This window comes from Phacochoerus africanus, chromosome 6 (assembly GCF_016906955.1).
Source record: "Phacochoerus africanus isolate WHEZ1 chromosome 6, ROS_Pafr_v1, whole genome shotgun sequence".
In the NCBI taxonomy this organism is placed as follows: domain Eukaryota; kingdom Metazoa; phylum Chordata; class Mammalia; order Artiodactyla; family Suidae; genus Phacochoerus; species Phacochoerus africanus.
The window spans coordinates 22,893,086-22,911,864 of record NC_062549.1 but is presented as its reverse complement, the minus strand read 5'-3'; the positions used below and the strand labels follow the sequence as shown (position 1 = coordinate 22,911,864).

At 38.3% G+C, this 18,779-nt stretch overlaps 1 protein-coding gene across 6 annotated transcripts in view; it reads right to left on the bottom strand.

The window, feature by feature from the left end:
• Positions 1 to 18,779, bottom strand: part of TRPS1 (transcriptional repressor GATA binding 1) — a 246,919-nt gene that overhangs the window by 197,829 nt on the left and 30,311 nt on the right. For 4 of the 6 annotated variants that reach the window (XM_047783387.1, XM_047783386.1, XM_047783384.1 and 1 more), the window contains one exon: positions 188 to 1,116. In XM_047783387.1, the coding sequence (XP_047639343.1) occupies positions 188 to 1,114 (927 nt within the window). In that variant the 5' untranslated portion in view covers positions 1,115 to 1,116. Of the gene's footprint in view, positions 1 to 187; positions 1,117 to 5,063; positions 5,223 to 18,779 lie in introns of all 6 variants that reach the window. The other 2 variants (XM_047783382.1, XM_047783383.1) reach the window with 2 other exon arrangements.

Below are 18,779 nucleotides of genomic sequence, written 5' to 3'. Positions count from 1 at the left end.
AGAGGCTAAAGATAACTCTGAATACACATTTGGATGAAACAGCTATGGAGGGTGTCTGTCTCTCCTGTCGGTCTATCAGGCTAACCCCTTTGCAATCGGGAGCTTGATTTTAACATGCATGTAAGAACGCACCTTTCATGACTAACAATTTTTTCTGTACACAGAGATCACAATGCAAAGCACAAACCTGTACATCATAGGTCCCATTTAGTAAAACAGGCCTTGAGGAATTGATATCCTGCAGCACACCAGAAAGCACGGAACGGTTGACTTTCTGGAAGTCTTTGGAATGGCTGAACTGCACCATGTTATGAAGGGCCAAGATTTTGCTGTCCAGCTCAGCATCCTGCCTGGTGCGGTTATGCAGTCCTAGGTGATACTTTCGGAAGTGCTTAATCAGATCTGTGGGGTCGTTGCCATAGTAACCATATCCACAGATATTGCATTTAAAGTCCTGAAGCTCTGGAGACAGAGGTGCCGGATCTGGGTTGTCATTTACCAGTAAGTCAGTTTTCGATTTATTCAGTCTCACACCCCCATCTGAAGGCACTTGTGGGTTTTTTGAGGCCACTGAAACTGGGCTTGAGCCTTGACAATTGGCTTGACCACTCTGCGCTTGCCCTGTTTCCTCTGTAGCCTTTGGTGACATCTTAGGATCTTCCTTTGTCTCCAACGAGTCCCCTGCTGGGGTGCAGGCCATATCTTGAGGGTCATCTGCCTCTGCTCTTTGAGGAGACTTCAAGGGCTCACAGACTCCCCCAGCAGCTGGAGATGAGAAAGCCAACATATTTCTATCTGTCACCTCATCATGTGGGTAGGAGGGAAGGCTTCCTCCCTTACCAGGGCTTTCATAATTGAAGCCAGCCTTCTCACTCAGGACTGAGCTTTTTAGGTCCTTCTTACTGCTAGAAGATGGATCTTGGACATGCAAGCTCTGTTCCTCCTTATTATTTAGTTCTGCAGCATCACTCTGATCTGTATTTTCTGACATCTGATCTGCAGAAAATTCTTTGTTCTTCCCAGATACCTTGCTTTCTGTACCGATAGGCTCCAGGGTCTGGCCCTCGCCTTCACTAGCAATGTTTCTTAAAGGGGGGTTCTTTTTCCGGACCATATCTGTAAAAGATACAAAGAAAAGGAAGATACAGGTTTATTGGAAATTTGCAGGCATGTAATCGAATCTAGAACATTTTTACTTACTCTAACAAGGCTTGTTGAGGTGCATAACAAAAAAAATTCTCTAGGAAAAAAAATCAGCTTGAAAATAGCAAAAAAATTGAGACTAAAGCCAACAATTTACATTTAGAATTATTTTTATCACAAAGTGTCTCATTTGTTATTTTTAAATGGTTTTATGAATACCAAGGGATTAATTATTTTTACTAGCTCTATCCTTCCTATTAGAGCTACCATATCCTGCCAATTATATGTTTTGCTCAATTTCTTTCTTCAATTATAGTTGATAGATATATGCTCCTATATTTATCTGTGTTATATGCTATGTATAATATGTACACATGTTATGTTTCTAGAATATATATACACATGTTTATGTTTATAGAGTATAGACTATGTGTTTATTTATATGATATGTATACGTGTATATAAACAACATAAAGTGAAACTTGATATTGTTACACACTGTACAACTAAGATATAAATATAGTTTCAACCAAAATATCCTCCCAGTCAAAAGACAGAAACGGCATGTTATAAACAAAGCGCAAACTGCCCCTTTCCTTTCAGGAATGGTGGATAACAAATGTTTTATCTCTGACCTACCAATAAATTACTTTAAGCCCCCTGTGAGGGGCTTGCCTGAAAGAAGGGTGACCTAGTACACAGCCTAGTGGCCAGGCTGGGATTTACTGGGACCCCATCCAGCATGACGGGAACCTACTTAAGCCTGGGGTTTCTATACATAGCATGGCGGACACAGTACCAACCCCACCATCAGGAACAAACTGGAAAATGACTCAAGTAAAACAGTCACTTGAAACATGTGACACTGTCATTTTGTAGCTCAGCACAGGCATGTTAGCAGTGTCCTATGGTTCACCTTCACAGGCTAGTTCAACTGTGCCTTTCAAGTTAGTGGCATCATGAGCAAAGTCCAAATAAAAATGCAGTGGTATATATACACAATGGAATACTACTCAGCCATAAAAAAGAATGACATAATGCCATTTGCAGCAACATGGATGGAACTAGAGAATCTCATACTGAGTGAAATAAGCCAGAAAGACAAAGACAAATACCATATGATATCACTTATAACTGGAATCTAATATCCAGCACAAACGAACATCTCCTCAGAAAAGAAAATCATGGACTTGGAGAAGAGACTTGTGGCTGCCTGATGGGAGGGGGAGGGAGTGGGAGGGATTGGGAGCTTGGGCTTATCAGACACAACTTAGAATAGATTTACAAGGAGATCCTGCTGAATAGCATTGAGAACTATGTCTAGATACTCATGTTGCAACAGAAGAAAGGGTGGGGAAAAAAATGTAATTGTAATGTATACATGTAAGGATAACCTGACCCCCTTGCTGTACAGTGGGAAAATAAAAAAATATATAAAATAAAATAAAATAAAATAAAATAAAAATGCAGTGACAAGTTCCTCCCCTGGAGTCTACTGAGTCAGAATTCCACAGGTATAAGGAGATAAGACACAAACTGTGTCGTGTCAGTAAAAGAACACAGTGATAACGGGCTGTGGAGAACTGAGGTTCCAGCCTGTGTTCCTTAATCCTCCAGCCAAAAAACTGTAAGCACTCTGTGCCTTATCACCCCAACTGGAAAAATCCACCTGTGGCTAATGACCAAAGCCTTCTTTACTAGCTGATGCTACCAAAGGACAGATTTAACAGAGGCTGTTACCCCTTGGTTATCCACAATGTCCTAAGAAAATCCAAATTAATAGCATGCTTTAGTTGCTCTCATCTATAATTTCTCACAAGCACGGAGGAACCACACTGACTCTGGAGATACAGGTTAACCTTCGCTTCTGAAAAGCTGGTCAGGCAAAATGTGTAGAATGTGAATCATGGAGCCAGGATAATGCACTAAATAGAGTATGATGAATTGTTTACAAGATAAAAATTCACTTTCTTGAATAATATCAAAATATTGTAAGTCTTCTTAAGAAAGTACACTGTTCTTATATGCCAGGAAGGTCAGTCTTTGAACAGCCATAGAATCGCCCTCTAGGAAAGGAAACAACCCCCAAAAACCCATTTATCAGATGAAGGATTGAAGCTTCAAGTGAGGGTGGGTGACGTGATGCTCAAGAGGCGGGTAAACATGCCTGGCATGGGGTGGGAGGAGGGAGTGTTGGAAGTGGGGAGAGGGCGTGGGGGAGGGGAGGGAATGTGGTCTTCACCTTGGTGTCATTACCATTAGCTCCTAAAATGAAGAAAGCTAGGTAACCATCGTTTCTAAAAGAAGGAACACTGGTTAACTAATTTGTCTTTTAATGTTTGCATTTTCATGTCTTAGCTGTGGATAGTGACATTTTAGGAGAGTCTACTCCTCTGTGAAGAGACAGAACTTGAGAACTTGTACCAATGCATGGAAGACTAGAGGGCAATTTTATTGGTGGTCGACAAAGGGAAAAGAAAAAAGGAAAGGCAAAAAGAATGAAAAGGGAGCTTAAGAAACAAGTTACAGTCTAAAACATAAGACTTTGAGTAAAAAAAAAATGTATTGTTTTAAGTATATATTTATACTTAGAGAATAAAGAAAAGGAAATACTAGTTTAAAGAATATCAGCCATTCCTCCATACAAAAATATGATGATTTGGTACAATATTTTATGTCTTTCCCCCCAGGATTTCCTCTTTGTTTTTCCATTGGATTTTTTTTTGTCTTTTGTCTTTTTTTGTTGTTGTTGTTGTTGCTATTTCTTGGGATGCTCCTGCGGCATATGGAGGTTCCCAGGCTAGGGGTTGAATCGGAGCTGTAGCCACCGGCCTACGCCAGAGCCACAGCAACGAGGGATCCGAGCCGCGTCTGCAGCCTACACCGCAGCTCACGGCAACGCTGGATCGTTAACCCACTGAGCAAGGGCAGGGACCGAACGCGCAACCTCATGGTTCCTAGTCGGATTCGTTAACCACTGCGCCACGATGGGAACTCCCCATTGGATTTTAATATACTCTCCACCATATAAATAAAATCTAACAGAGATGCACCAAAATGAAATAAATAAGGCCACATAGAAAAGATAAAAATCTATATGAAAGGCAGGATTCATGAAGAAAACAGGATGAAAGAATTCAATTCATTAAGATTAGGTCCCTATATCAAGATCACGGCAACTAGAACAGAAACATCTTACATAGCAAAGGAACTAAGATAAAATACTTAGAAATGAGTAGATATAAATATGTGAAGAATTGAAAAAATTAATACATTCTCCAGAACAAAAAAAAAAATTGAATCTTGCTGATGTGCTGTTATCATGAAGGAAAGTAATGGGTCATAGTTTAAAAACTACTCAACCAGCCTCTGCAGTGACCAAAAGAAAATATAATTTGATTCCATTCTCATCCTTTCAAATTTCAGTTCCTTCTTCCACCCAAGAACAGACCTTTAGAACTCCTATGACTCAGTGACGCCCCTATGTGAAGGCCCTTAATAATATACATTGCAAAGAATGTTAAACTGCTAAAACTTCAAAGACACATCTGAAAGGTCATTTGGGCTTTATTTTTGTTGTTGTTGTTGTGAGGGGGAAGGGACATGTTCTTTTTAGTTTGCTTTTAAAAAAAAAATGGTTAATTTAGTTGACTACTCTTTGAAGTAGTTCGAGAAAAAATAATTTTTTACTGGAATTACATCCCCGTAATTTTTCAGAATGACATATTATGTAAATATAAGCACATTCGCAATACTTCTAAGTGGAAGAAACTCCTCTAACAACTCATAAGTTAGATACCGTAAGACTAGACCCACCCTCAAGTTATTATCTCTAAGACAAATAACAGATTGCATGACGTTGTACTGTGTGCCAAGAACTTTTCCAGTTAAATTTTCACTTGAAAAAATAGATCACATACTTGTAAAATCATACCCAGCATTGACTTCATAAGGCATGTGGCTTTAGAGTGCTTTTTACAATTATTAATTCTATTAGTCAACTAGCAGGAGGGCTAATGCAACTGTCTTAGAAGACGCTCAGAAGACACAGAAGACATTTTGAGAGCTGATCTGTACATCTGCAAAACAAAACAAAAAAAAATATTTTCCTTCCTAAATGATGTGAACATACTTTAATGGATCACACCTAAAATGCCTTAATATGCCAGCACCATGGCCCGCTTAAAAGATATCAGGTAAAAAGCATGAGCACATCTTGAGCAATATTTTTCTCCCCTCTCTGGGTTTTAATAAAGCAGCAAGAGAAGGCGGGACATGATATAAAAGATGGCAGAAGTCATTTTCACAGCAGATGGTGATTTTGGAAAGATTATTTAACCTGTAAATCCCCCTGAACCTAAAGGGCCACCATACTTACCTACATTAGGGTGGGGATAAAACATCGTAATTAGTAAACATGAAGGGAACCTGCTTCTGGAAAAGATAACAAAGTGCATCTGCTGATACTGCACGGTCACAGTTAAAGACATGGAGTGGTACCCATAACTAGTCTTCATCAGATGCACAGTACCAGTGCATATATACCATGGGACTGAGGGGAAAAAAACTATTTCAATGCCGTTAGAAATTCTGCATCAGATCTACATAAGCCTTACAGTGAGTTACAGAAACATGACATACTATAACATGTGTTACCTTTTTAGCTATTTTTAAGTTTTCTATTTTCACTCGATAAATATGATTGTAATGTGATTAAACCATCCTTATACTATCTTTTTTATTATCTGAATGAAATTATTGAGGTAAATATTGCATTAATGGTCATAATACAGTTGAACAGATGTACTATACATATAGGTATACACATGTATTTGTGTATGTGTGTGGATAAGTATATATACTCATATCAATGAACCTCAATCATCAGTTTTTGCAACTTACTTTATTTATTTATTTATTTTGTCTTTTTGCTATTTATTGGGCCGCTCCCACGGCACATGGAGGTTCCCAGGCTAGGGGTCGAATCGGAGCTGTAGCCGCCGGCCTACACCGGAGACACAGCAACACTGGATGCAAGCCGCATCTGCAACCTACACCACAGCTCACGGCAATGCCAGATCATTAACCCACTGAGCAAGGGCAGAGACCGAACCCACAACCTCATGGTTCCTAGTCAGATTCGTTAACCACTGCGCCACAACGGGAACTCCTGCAACTTACTTTAAACTTTTTCATTCCACTACATAGCAGTGACTACCCTCACAGTGACTACCAAAAAATGTTCAAAATACCATTATAGTTGGTCCACTACAGACAACCCTTTAAACAAGGAGCAAAAAACACGAACGAAAAGTGAATTGAACGAGGAGGAGCTGAAGCATCTAAATGAGCACTACCAGGCTCAAAAGTGCCAACATCAGTCCTCTGCCTAATTATGAGATAAACTAGCCTGGGGGCTGGCTAGGGGAGAGGAAGGTAATCATGAGCATTCCCAGATTTACATTATCTTCCAGCTTTACGAACACATGAATGCATGTTACGTGCCAAGATATTTAAACCGGTTCAAGACCTATTTAGCTTTCTAAAAACACTCTATTTGTATTCATTTTCATTACTGAGATATAAGACACTCTATTCGCAAAAAATCTCAAATTCTACGCTCATTGCCTTCTAAATTAAAACAAATCTAAAAGTTTTCTTTGCATTTTTAGTAAAAGAGTTTACTATTAAAAAACCACAATAAGGTACTGCACTATTTTTGTGTTTTAGCATCACTGAGACAGGTTTATGCAGTATGAACAACCAGCATTAGAGCTTAAAATATAATTCCAGTAACCTCTTTATCTCAATGATTAATATGCTTAAATACATAAGGAAAAAATTTTTCTAGACACCTGTGACTTATATTCTTAGAATGACACCTTCACACCAATAGGGATCTGAGTTTTCTATTATTAACTAGATATCTTGAACTGACTGCTATTTAGTTTTATTTCATCCATATGAGGGTAATAAATGTATGTATGTAAATATACTCACACACAGATTTATTAAATACACTTACTCAAAATAACCCTGCTGGAGTTCCAATCATGGCTCAGTGGAAACAAATCTGACAGGTATCCATGAGGATGCAGGTTCGATCCCTGGCCTCGCTCAGTGGGTTAAGAATCCAAGGCTGTCGTGAGCTGTGGTAAAGGCAGAAGATACGGCTTGGATCTGGCATTGCTGTAGCTGTGACGTAGGCCACTGGCTAAGCTCCAATGTGACGCCTAGCCTGGGAACCTCCATATGCCAGGGGTTAAGCCCTGAAAAGACAAAAATAAATAAATAAATAACCCTGCCATTGATAATCAAATGAATTATCCTGCAGAAGGAATCAACTATCACGGTAATTTAAAAAAGACCTTAGATCACACAACCATCCAAAGCATGTAAGGGAAGGATGTATTTCCATTATATGGGAAACTCTTCGAAGGTAAAAGATATAAATTCTAGGTGCTTTGTGGTTATCTGGACCCTAAACAAAGCAAAGAATCAAAATCTATGGAGGAAGAAGGATATAGAGATCATGTATGTGAACCTGATTTGGATAACCTGCTGATATAATCAAGGGCAAGCTCCTTCACTTCTCAGAGCCTCTGTTCTTATCTGTAAATGAGGGAATTACAATAAATTATTTCTAGCCTGCACTCTGCTTCTAAGACCCTATGATGGCTTTGGCTAACGGCTTAGGCACTTTGTTTTACCTTAGAAAATTTTTACCCAATTTCCTTCAAAGACTATAAACTATTAAAACCATCAACAACTAAGGGTGGCATAAATAATACTGATGACTACGATTCACAGGTTTCCATTTCCTTCAACTTTTGTTCATTCATTCAGCAAACGTATATCCAGCATCAGCTATGTGCTGAACACATCCAGCAAGATAACTTCAACTTTATTATTTGACATGAATTTAAAAGAGGAATGATTTGTAGGTTTTTTTGTAGTTTTTTTTTTTTTTTGGTCTTCTGTCTTTTTAGAGCCTTGGAGGTTCCCACGCTAGGGGTCTAATCAGAGCTACAGCTGCCGGCCTATGCCAGAGCCACAGCCATGCTAGATCTGAGCCTTGTCTGCGACCTACACCACAGGTCATGGCAATGCCAGATCCTTAACCCACTGAGCGAGGCCAGGGATCGAACCTGTAACCTCATGGTTCCTACTTGGATTTGTTTCCACTGTGCCATGACGGGAACTCCAGGAATGATATTTTTAAGTGAAAAGAAAAACACTCTAAGGAACTCCTCTTTCTCAAAACAAAACAAAACAAAACAAAAGAAACCTAAAAAATTTTGAGTACCATTTCAAGTGTAATTTCAGCTAGGTACACTTTCAACTGATAATTTCTCTTTCTTCCTCCCTCTGTGTGTGTGTGTGTATAATGTATACCAAACAAGACCAAAACGCTAGGAGAGAAAGACTGTGTAATCTGACCTCCATCTCCAATGCTGCTATGATTTTTATTATAAGTAGCAGTTCTTAACATCATAATATATAATACCATATGACATTTTCCTATTGTTTTTCTAGATAATAAAACATTCAAGCGTTTAAAATCAAAGCGCAGCACAAAAAAGAAAAGACATGATAGTCTTCTCCTTAATATATGTACTTCCAGGCTTGTTTGTATCAACAGCCCAAGAGCAGTGAGTTATTAATTACACATTGCATGTAGCTTTTCTTTTAAAAATTAAAAAGAAAAAAAGAAAGCAAATTGTTTCTTTTGATCAAAAGTCCCCCACAAAGAATGTAAAGAATTAAGCAAGTGATAGCAAAATAGAAAGAAGGTCGAATCTTGGGCTTTGGCAAACTAGATAGCTTCCATATGAACAACATATAAAGTTCAGTTTTTAAAGAACATATGTGTTTGCTCATTGGTTTAGGGGAAAAAAAAAACTTGAATCCTGTCTACTCCATATATACAGATCAAAATCAGATTGCTTAAGTGAACTATAAAATGCAAGAGAACATTGTTTATCCAATTCACAAACCCAAGTATTGTTGAAGGAGTTTAAATGTTTTCTATTTCTTCAGATTCCAGATTTTTTTTTTTTTTTTTTGGTAAACTGCTTCAAACTTCATAAATCCAGTGTCAGATCCTGTTCTTTGCTATCCATGTCTATTCAATTTGCTCTCTCTCAATTGATTGTTCCTGAATCTTTAAAGGTATTCTTGAACATCGTAAATCCTGTTGAGATTTAAATGTCATCACCTTCAAACAACTCCCATCAAATAAATCTCTTATTAATTCACATCAAATTAATCCATAATGATCGCTTCTATTAACATATGCTTCAGAGCACAAAGCCCATTAATAGTCATCTGGACACTAGAACGAACCCAAGCTTTTCTGAGATAAAACACACACTATTTAGATATCCGATTTCAAAGAGTTTTGATGCTGGCCCAAACACATTTTATTAGGCTTTTATGTCATCATGCTATGCTCTCTACATTTTAAATACCTCATTTCAAACGTACTAGTCTAGGTAAAAGGAGATGGTCTGGCAAATAAGTAATAATGTCATATTTGCCGAAGTTAGTATCCATATATCTATATATATCTTAGAGAAAAGTTTAATTAACTACTTTTATAAAGAAATTACAAAACTTTTTTTTGGTTTGCCTTTGAAGACTTTATGCTAGAGGTCTAAATGAAACTGTAGGATATAAAGATGAAGCATGCACCTCCTTCACTAAAAAAACAACTAAAATAAAACAAGTATACATCACGGATAATCAAAGAGAAAGGGGGATTGATTATTTTTCCTTTCATAACAGGTGAGAGGCAAATGTATTAAAAACTCTGATTTGAATAAGATCAGGATTTCAATAAGCAAATTAAGAAACTTATCATTCATTGCCCATACATATATCATTTTTCCTTTTGTTTTCCTCTCCAAGAAAAAAAAAACAATTAAAATAATCTACAGTGACAACTGTTGATTCAAAGGGGCCAGTCTGACTTTGCATGTGTGCTTGGGCCAAGCTCAACTTTATCCTTTCTTCTTTGTTAAACTTAGAATGTTTCAACTGATCCACGGGCAAAGTGCCCAACAAAGCACTTAGGTTCAAAAAGAATAGCTCATGGAAAAAGTACACATATGTGCATCTCTCTATCTTGATAGTTATGATAGGAATTGATATTGTATTTGTATATATACTACATTTCTACTGATAAAAATAACAAGCATTGTGCTCCATAGGAATGCCTTTGACTTTCTTCCCAGCATTTGCCAAAAAAAAAAAAAATTGCATATTAAAGGTAGTTTAATTGTGATACTGATGTTGACTTGTCTGTTTTCCAGTCTGTTATTCAATGGAAAAGAAAATCTCAGAGTTCCCATGGTGGCTCAGCAGAAACTAATCTTACTAACATTCATGAGGATGCAGGCTCGATCCCCGGCCTTGCTCAGTGGGTTAAGGATCCAGCGTTGCCATGAACTATGTAGTGTAGGTCACAGATGTGGCTCGGATCCCACATTGCTCTGGCTGTGGTGTAGGCCAGCAGCTACAGCTCCGATTTGACCCCTAGCCTAGGAACCTCCATATGCTGTGTGTGCGGCCCTAAAAAGACAGAAAGAAAAGAAAATCTCAATGATTACCTCAATCCAACTATAAAACTAACTAATAGCTGTCTCCGTCCTCCTATTAGAAATGTAAGTCAATCACTGCAAACCCGTTTGGTAAATTAACACACATGTATAGTAAGGTGACTCTAAGAGATGCATTCCATGATGATTCAGAAAGAATGCTCACTGTCTTCATAGCATTGTTAAGCCAACATTTTAGGCAAAGTTTTTGTTCATTTTTTTAGAGCGCCAAAGCAGATATAAGATTAAAACAATTGCTATGAAGAATACAGGGAGCTTATGCTGGCTATACATATACACACACACACATATTTTAAACACAAATTTATCTGTTTTATATGATATTTAACATGTTATTTATAAAATATTTATAACATGTTATATATAAAATATTACACAAAATATAATCATATAAAAGATATTTAACATATCTTTCACGTAATACACAACATAACGTGTTTATATATTTTTGTGTACATCTTTTAATTTTTATAACAATTGTCTCATTTAAAAACATATTTTTAAAATACATTTTTAAAATTATATTATCAATATAAAATAGCCAAAGCAATAGGGGATATAAATTTGTGCCATTGTATTCACCAGCTCTTGCTCACAACACTGGTAATTAACTTGCAAACCACTAAGGTACTACTTGCTCATCCCTAAGGTACCAAGGGAAGCAGCTTAAAAGGTCTCACCCACCTGAGACCAACTGTCCAATGAGCAAACCACAGGAGTGTCTACCAGGTAAGGCAAAAATATCATGAGGAATCAGTACATGCATACTGGCAATGAAAGGCAATTAAAGTTACTTCAGAATGGCATTAAATATACATACATACGTGTGTGTGTGTGTGTGTGTGTGTGTATGTTCCAAGAGGTCAGGGATCTTTGTTTAGTACATATTTTTAAAAGTCCATTTAAGTTAATAAACAGCAATGATGGCTATCTTTCCCTCCATGTAATGAACACACCCTAATGACATGAAATTTGGTTTAAATACCCATCTAGTTAGTGCTAAATGCTAATGTAAGAACATAGCATCACTGGCCCTTCTGATTAAAAAAAAAAAATTATACACACACAGGTTGGGATCACTTTTCTCTTTTGTTAAGTATATAGAAATTTTCCCAAGAAAATTGATGTTTTAAAAGGAAAGTATCTTTAAAATGGAAAGCAATGCCTGATAGTAGAGTAGGCTAAACCACTTTTTCCTGACACCTAGGGTAAGAAAAGTTTTATGTATGAAACAAAAAAAAGAAAAGGACAGTATGGGGCAGAATCCCTTCAAAATTTGGGTAAGCTAACAGGCTTAGAAATCTTCAGCTATAAGAATTTTTTTTTTAATAAACCATTATCTCAGGGCATTCTGCCTATGGGCACCCTGAATTTAGTGAGGCTCTATCTGGAATATTGCTCTGGTAACTCTTTCAACAGAGATGACAAGAAATTCAAGACTGTTCTCTATGTTCTTTCCATGATATTAGCTTCAAACAAAGAAACGCTAAGGAGGTTCCTTGGTCAAATACATTTAGTGGAAACTATATTTTATACTCCCTCTTCATAGATCTACATTGCACATTAGTGATCACAGCTCTGAAAAGTCCTGGGAGTTATACAGTGGGAAGTCTGTTCAATTTGGATTGGAATTTCCCAATCTCATTTGGCTTTATGTCACATAAAGCCACTTACCCGCAAAACTAATGTTCCTCTGAGCAGAGTGGGAGATGCTGCTCTACACAGTAATTTTCTATGCAAATGTAGTATTTTTAAGTATTAATATTAAACAAAAGCATATGTGATGTTTTAGACAAAATAAGTACTCCTTCATCAACCTGGCAAGAAAACTAAGATGCGTTGATACAAAGTGGACAATTTTCTTTCTGGCTATGCCTGCAGCATGTGGAAATTCCAGGGCCAGGGATCAAACCCTTGCCACAGCAGTGACAACACCAGATCCTTAGCCCACTGAGTCAGCAGGGAACCTCAGAAATCAAGTTTTGAAGGGCTTGTTTTTGTTTTTGTTTTTTCCAAGATGGTTATCAACAGGAAAAGAAGATGAGGATCTATTATCAGGAAAGATTTAAAATCAGTATTTTGGGGTGTTCCCGTCGTGGCGCAGTGGTTAACGAATCCGACTAGGAACCATGAGGTTGTGGGTTCGGTCCCTGCCCTTGCTCAGTGGGTTAACGATCCAGCGTTGCCCTGAGCTGCGGTGTAGGCTGCAGATGTGGCTCGGATCCCGCGTTGCTGTGGCTCTGGTGTAGGCGGGAGACTACAGCTCCGATTGGACCCCTAGCCTGGGAACCTCCATATGCTGCGGGAGCGGCCCAAGAAATAGCAAAAAGACAAATTAAAAAAAAATCAGTATTTTGAAAGAATATGTAATGGTAGAAGATGCCGCAGAGAAATGATGTGTATAGAGAGTGGCCTCCCTCGCTCACCCTTGCAAATCCCAGGCTGTAGCTTTATGGGCTCTTGGATTTTGTTTTATTGCTACTGCATTTCCCCTACCCCCAAAGAGTAAAACAAAAGATTTGAAACTAAACTGAAAAACAGGAATAGGCTAGGTATATGCCAAAATAAACGTGAAAGGGGGAGTTAATTTGAAGTAAATTTTAAACACAAAGCCAGACATGGGAGTGAGGTCATAGTGAGGTCCAAGTCTGAGAGGATGACCACAAATTCAGGTTCCTCCTGGACCCCACAGCTCACCCTTTACCTTGCACCAGGTGAGAGAGAACAGTGGTGTGGGATGCATATGAGTGGAGGTGCGGGAACTGGTGAGGGCAGAAATTAGCTCACGCATTAAATATTTTGTATAACTAATCTAGTCAATCTTCACATTCAAGTTCAATATAAACTTAAGAATCTATCTAAACACACACACACACATACACAGAGGCAGACACACACACCTTTAGAAAAGATCTGCACCACCTGCAACCCAATTAGTAATTTCTTTTCTCCGTCAATCTTGTTGTGGACACCTGTCACAACAGAGTAAATGAAAAAAATATATATTTATATAATTCCGGATTCAGGTGTTTTACAAATAATTCCTTCAAAATCTACTTGAATTTTGAAGGAAAGCAAAGTTCAGAACTAGACTTCTTTTTTTTAGCTCACAATCGTGAATGATAATGTATGTTACAACCTGGATTTTTAGTTAATAACAAAAATGTACAACGTTATTGTTACCATAAGCCAAGCACTAGGCCAAGAGTGCATTACATTCATTTTAAATAACAACTCTTTGAATAAGATACTATTACAACCCACATTTTGCAGAGGAAGAAACGAAGATTTAGAAAGGTTGAATCACTCGCCTAGGCCATAGGTCCAGCATGTGGAAGAGTTAGTTTAGGTCTGAAGGAGCCCAAAGCCAAATGAGACGACCACTTGGTTTACCACTGCACTTCCTGCAAACTCCCTCGTGTTTTATGAACCACAGGTAAGTAATGCTTTCATAGACATAAAAAGGGATAGCACTTCAGAAACTTAAGAAGAATACAAGCCACCAGACACCATTTTATGGGTCTGCCATCAAATACAGGTGATGGGTTCCATACTTGGGTCAAGCAAATTCACAATCTTCCCACTATGCTCATGGATGCCTAGGTTATCCTAACTCTAACTTTCAAATTTTCCTCCTAACACCTACCACATCACTAAGGTGACCAAATTATTAGTCTCTAAAGGGATGCACTTCCGTGAAGTCTCTACAATTCCCCCAAACAGAAGTTGAGTCTTTGCCACTATCATCTGTGGATATTTACACGTCTCCGTTTAAAGGACTTGCCACAACACAATGTAGATTATATGGTTATGCTTTGGGCTACCTGGCTAGACGGTGACGTTCTCCAGCCCAGAAAACAGCATTATTAATATTATTAAGGTTAGTTCAAAGTATTAATGTATAGCCAGCCACTTCATACATGGGACCACGTTCATAAAAACTGATTGAAAAAAATTAATTCATGTATTTGGGTATCTCTATGTTAGCAACGATTCTCAAGCTTTTCCCAAGTGTAGCATCTCTGAGGCTAAAACACACTTCCATCCTTAATGATAGCACATTATGATCATGGTTATCAGAGGGAAATAGGGTAGCGTGTTGGGGCGAAGGACATACAGGTTTTCTAAAAGTTCAGAGACTCTAACTTGGCCCTCCCCACTGAGATGAGACTCCAACCACCCAGAGCAGACACTCACAAAAGTTCTCACTGGAAAGATGGATGCTAACACACTTGGAAATTTCTGTATAGGTTTATCTCTTTGAGGAATGCCTGAATCTTTGGACATTAGTCTCACAGGAATAAAAGTTAGAATGATGCTAAAGTTCACTCACTAGCATAATTAACAATAAACCAAATCAAAACATACAGGGGCGCAAAGTATTAATTTTGACTTTCTTTGAGCCAAACAAAGAATCAGATTTCATAGCTCTGGATCCATGGCCACAGAGCAATAAATGCTTAGGGAGTGAGATATAAGAATTATCAAATTTATTTTTTGCAACTGTGATTCACACAACTATGTTGGTTTGATTGGGCTTCTACATATGGCTATATAAATGCACATGCTGAAAATATTTGTGAACTGAATTACATAATTAGCGGAAGGTTCATTTAAAAATTAAGCATGCTCAGAGTTCCCATCACGGCTCAGCAAAAAAGAATCTGACTAGTATCCTTGAGGATGCAGGTTCGATACCAGGCCTCGCTCGGTGGGTTAAGGATCCAGCTTTGCTGTGAGCTGTGGTAGGTCACAGATTCAGCTGGGATCCTGCATTGCTGTGGCTGTGGTGAAGGCCAGCAGCTGTAGCGCTGATTCAACCCCTAGCCTGGGAACATCCATATGCCCCGGGTGTGGCCCTAAAAGCCAAAAAAAAAAAAAATACTCAATGTAGTAATAATTCTATAATAATGTTACTGTAATCATAAAATGACTTTTAGAAGTTCATATATCTGCATAATTCTATATGTGAATATCACATGGTGTTTAATGTGTTTCTTAAATATGTATTAATGCTCAGTATGACTTCACATGCATTTAAATCTATAAATCTTATTTACAAATTTTTTATCATGTATCCACTAACATTCCAAAACTCAAAATGTTCTGTACTAATACCATAATGTATAAAAATAGATAAAAGTTTGTCTTCTAAAGGAACAGGCTGGAACAAAAGAATACAGAAAAGTCTCAAACATCTGACCCAGGCTCCTAGCAGCTTAAAACATCTGGAATGACATAAAACCAAAATTCAATTTTAAAATGTGTGCATGTACACAAGCCCACTTATGCATGTGCACATGAACACACACACACATTCACAAGAATGCTCACAATATCATTATTTAAATTTTCAAAACTAGAAACAACCCAAATGTACATCAACAGAACAGACTCAAAAGCTGCAATATATGATTATACAAAGGGATGGGGAGAGTCAGACAACAGAATATTATACTGTAATAAAAAATAAATCAAACTACATACAACAACGTGGGTGAATTTCACGAACCAGGAGGGTGGGTGTGAAACATCAGACAGAAAAAGAATGTATATTTTTCATGCATATGAATACTGTAATTTGATGTATGTAAAGTCTCAAAATAAGCAAAACCAATCTGAAGTGTGAACAGTCAGGACAGCAATGAACTCCTGGGGGAAGGAAAGTAAAGGTGACCAGGAGGGGGCACCCTGGGGAGTGGAGGGCACTGGCAAAGCCTTTTCATTGACATGAGAGACAGTGAAACAAGCGTATTCATTTTGTAATAACTCACTCAAGTATAGACTTATGATTTGTGCATTTTTCAGATAAAAAGTTAAATGGTGTTGGTGTATGTGAAAAGAGAGAGAAACAGCAGTTGTTCTGCAGGGACCACAGAGTATGAAATACACTGAGAGGAAACCTTTCAGCTGCTGTTTTTTGATGGGCAAACCAAGCCATTCAGTGGAGCAGGATGCCACCATTGGCTACTCAGGCTGAGTTGCAGGGCACAAAGAGCCCGAATGTGCCAAGCAGTCAACACAGTAGTAGAAGAAAGAAGGGGGAAAAAAAGGAGAAATAAAGGCAGAAGAGGGAGTTCCCATCATGACCTAGCAGTTAACAAACCCAAACGGTATCCATGAGGATGCAGGTTCAATCACTGGCCTTGATCAGTGGGTTAAGGATCTGGTGTTACCATGAGCTGTGGTGTAGGTTGCAGACAGCTCAGCTCCACTGCTGCTGTGGCTGTGTGTAGGCCAGCAACTAGAGCTCTGATTTGACCCCTAGCCTGGGAACCTCCATAAGCCACAGATGTGGCCCTAAAAAGAAAAAAAAAAAAGGCAGAAGAACTTAAAGAGTTCTGGGCAAAAGAGACTGCAAAAGGTGAAAGATTTAAAAAGAAGTTAGAGGCCAAAAAGTAACAGACACACATACAAAGGAAAAGACAACATACAAGGAAACAAGAGCAACGTCTCTGTCTTGGACCCTGGTGGGGTGGGGGTGTCAGAAAGGCACAAAGCAAAGACACATTTCTGAAGTTATTAAGTGTCTCATGAGAACACACTGCATCCATAAGACCAGAGAGATAGGCAAACTTAAGTGAAAGAAAAATAGATACGTAAAGCTGTGTATCTATTATGTGCCAGCCATTTGCTTCTTGGCTCACATAATTTCCTCATTTCGTCCTCACTGAAAGCTGCAAGGAACCTACTTTCTCCGAAGGTAGCTGCTCTTGGTCTATGCAATAAGGTATTCCATCTCACACATCGAATAATGATGGGTATTTCCCATCACACACACACAAAAAGGTAAGTTAATAGGTAAAATTTAACAAGTGAGAAAACTGGAATTAAAAAGGGGTTCATGTAACCCGCTTACCTTAGAAGATTGGATGGAACTGGTGAAAAACAGCCAATCAAACAATACGGTGGCTTTTTCACAGACTCCACACATCTAAATCCTGAGTATTTGCATAAGGTGGAATCAACGCTCTGTTTAACTGAATTGCGGCAGATTCTACCTTTGCCGAAGGTAGCTGCTCTCTCGGTCTATGCAATAAGGTATTCCATCTCACACATCGAATAATGATGGATGTTCCCCATCTTGCACACACAAGAAATGATAAGTTAATAGGTAAAATTCTACCAGTTTTAAACTTGCCACCTGGTTAATATTTTCTGAAGACTTTGGCTTCTATTACCACGTGGCTTCTAAAAAAGAATGAACAAGCAGCCCACAAGCGTTAACAGAGAAAGGTGAAAATAGTATTTCTTAAAACTATTTCATGTGGCGTTTAGCATTTGTTTTGTAGGTAGAGAGAAACAATACAAACACATTTCACCCTATGGAAGTCGCTCGGGTTTCTGTGATAGGATAATGTAACACTAGGTCATGGAGTTTCTCAAAGAGAACCATAAAGTCTGAGAATATAGTCACTTAAATGAGCTTAAGATCCTTTGGTTTAAGCAGAGTAAGAACTGGTTGGCTGGTTCCATTTCCTAAGTGTCCCGGACGTCAAAGCACTAATGCTCTATTCATTTAACTGCTGACTACAGGAAACAGGTTGAGGCATGGATGGGAAAAGATGTTTGTGAAAGGAGCAACACAATGCCTAGAAAACAGTGGCCCTATGTGGTTCTATTTAAAATTAATTGCTTTGTGATTCTTTTGAACTTCTTATGACACATGACGGCAGTTTTACTGTTATTTCAGATTACTGCAGAGTTCACCTCAACAGGTATTGGTATCTAGTAATATTATTATCTTCATACCTGCAAATGACGCCTTGATTACTTAGGCTACCAACCAGAGTGCTGGTCAGAGAATAAACTACTCTCACCAAAATGATTCATGAAAAAGTTAACATATGATGAAACTGACGTACAATATTTTTCATCCTATTGTGATATTAAGAATGCTGTTTTGTTGTTGTTGTTGTTATGGCCGTACCCATGGCCTTTGGAAGTTCCCAGCCCAGGGACTGAATCCGAGCCGCAGCCGTGACATACACCACAGAGGCAACAACGACAGATCCT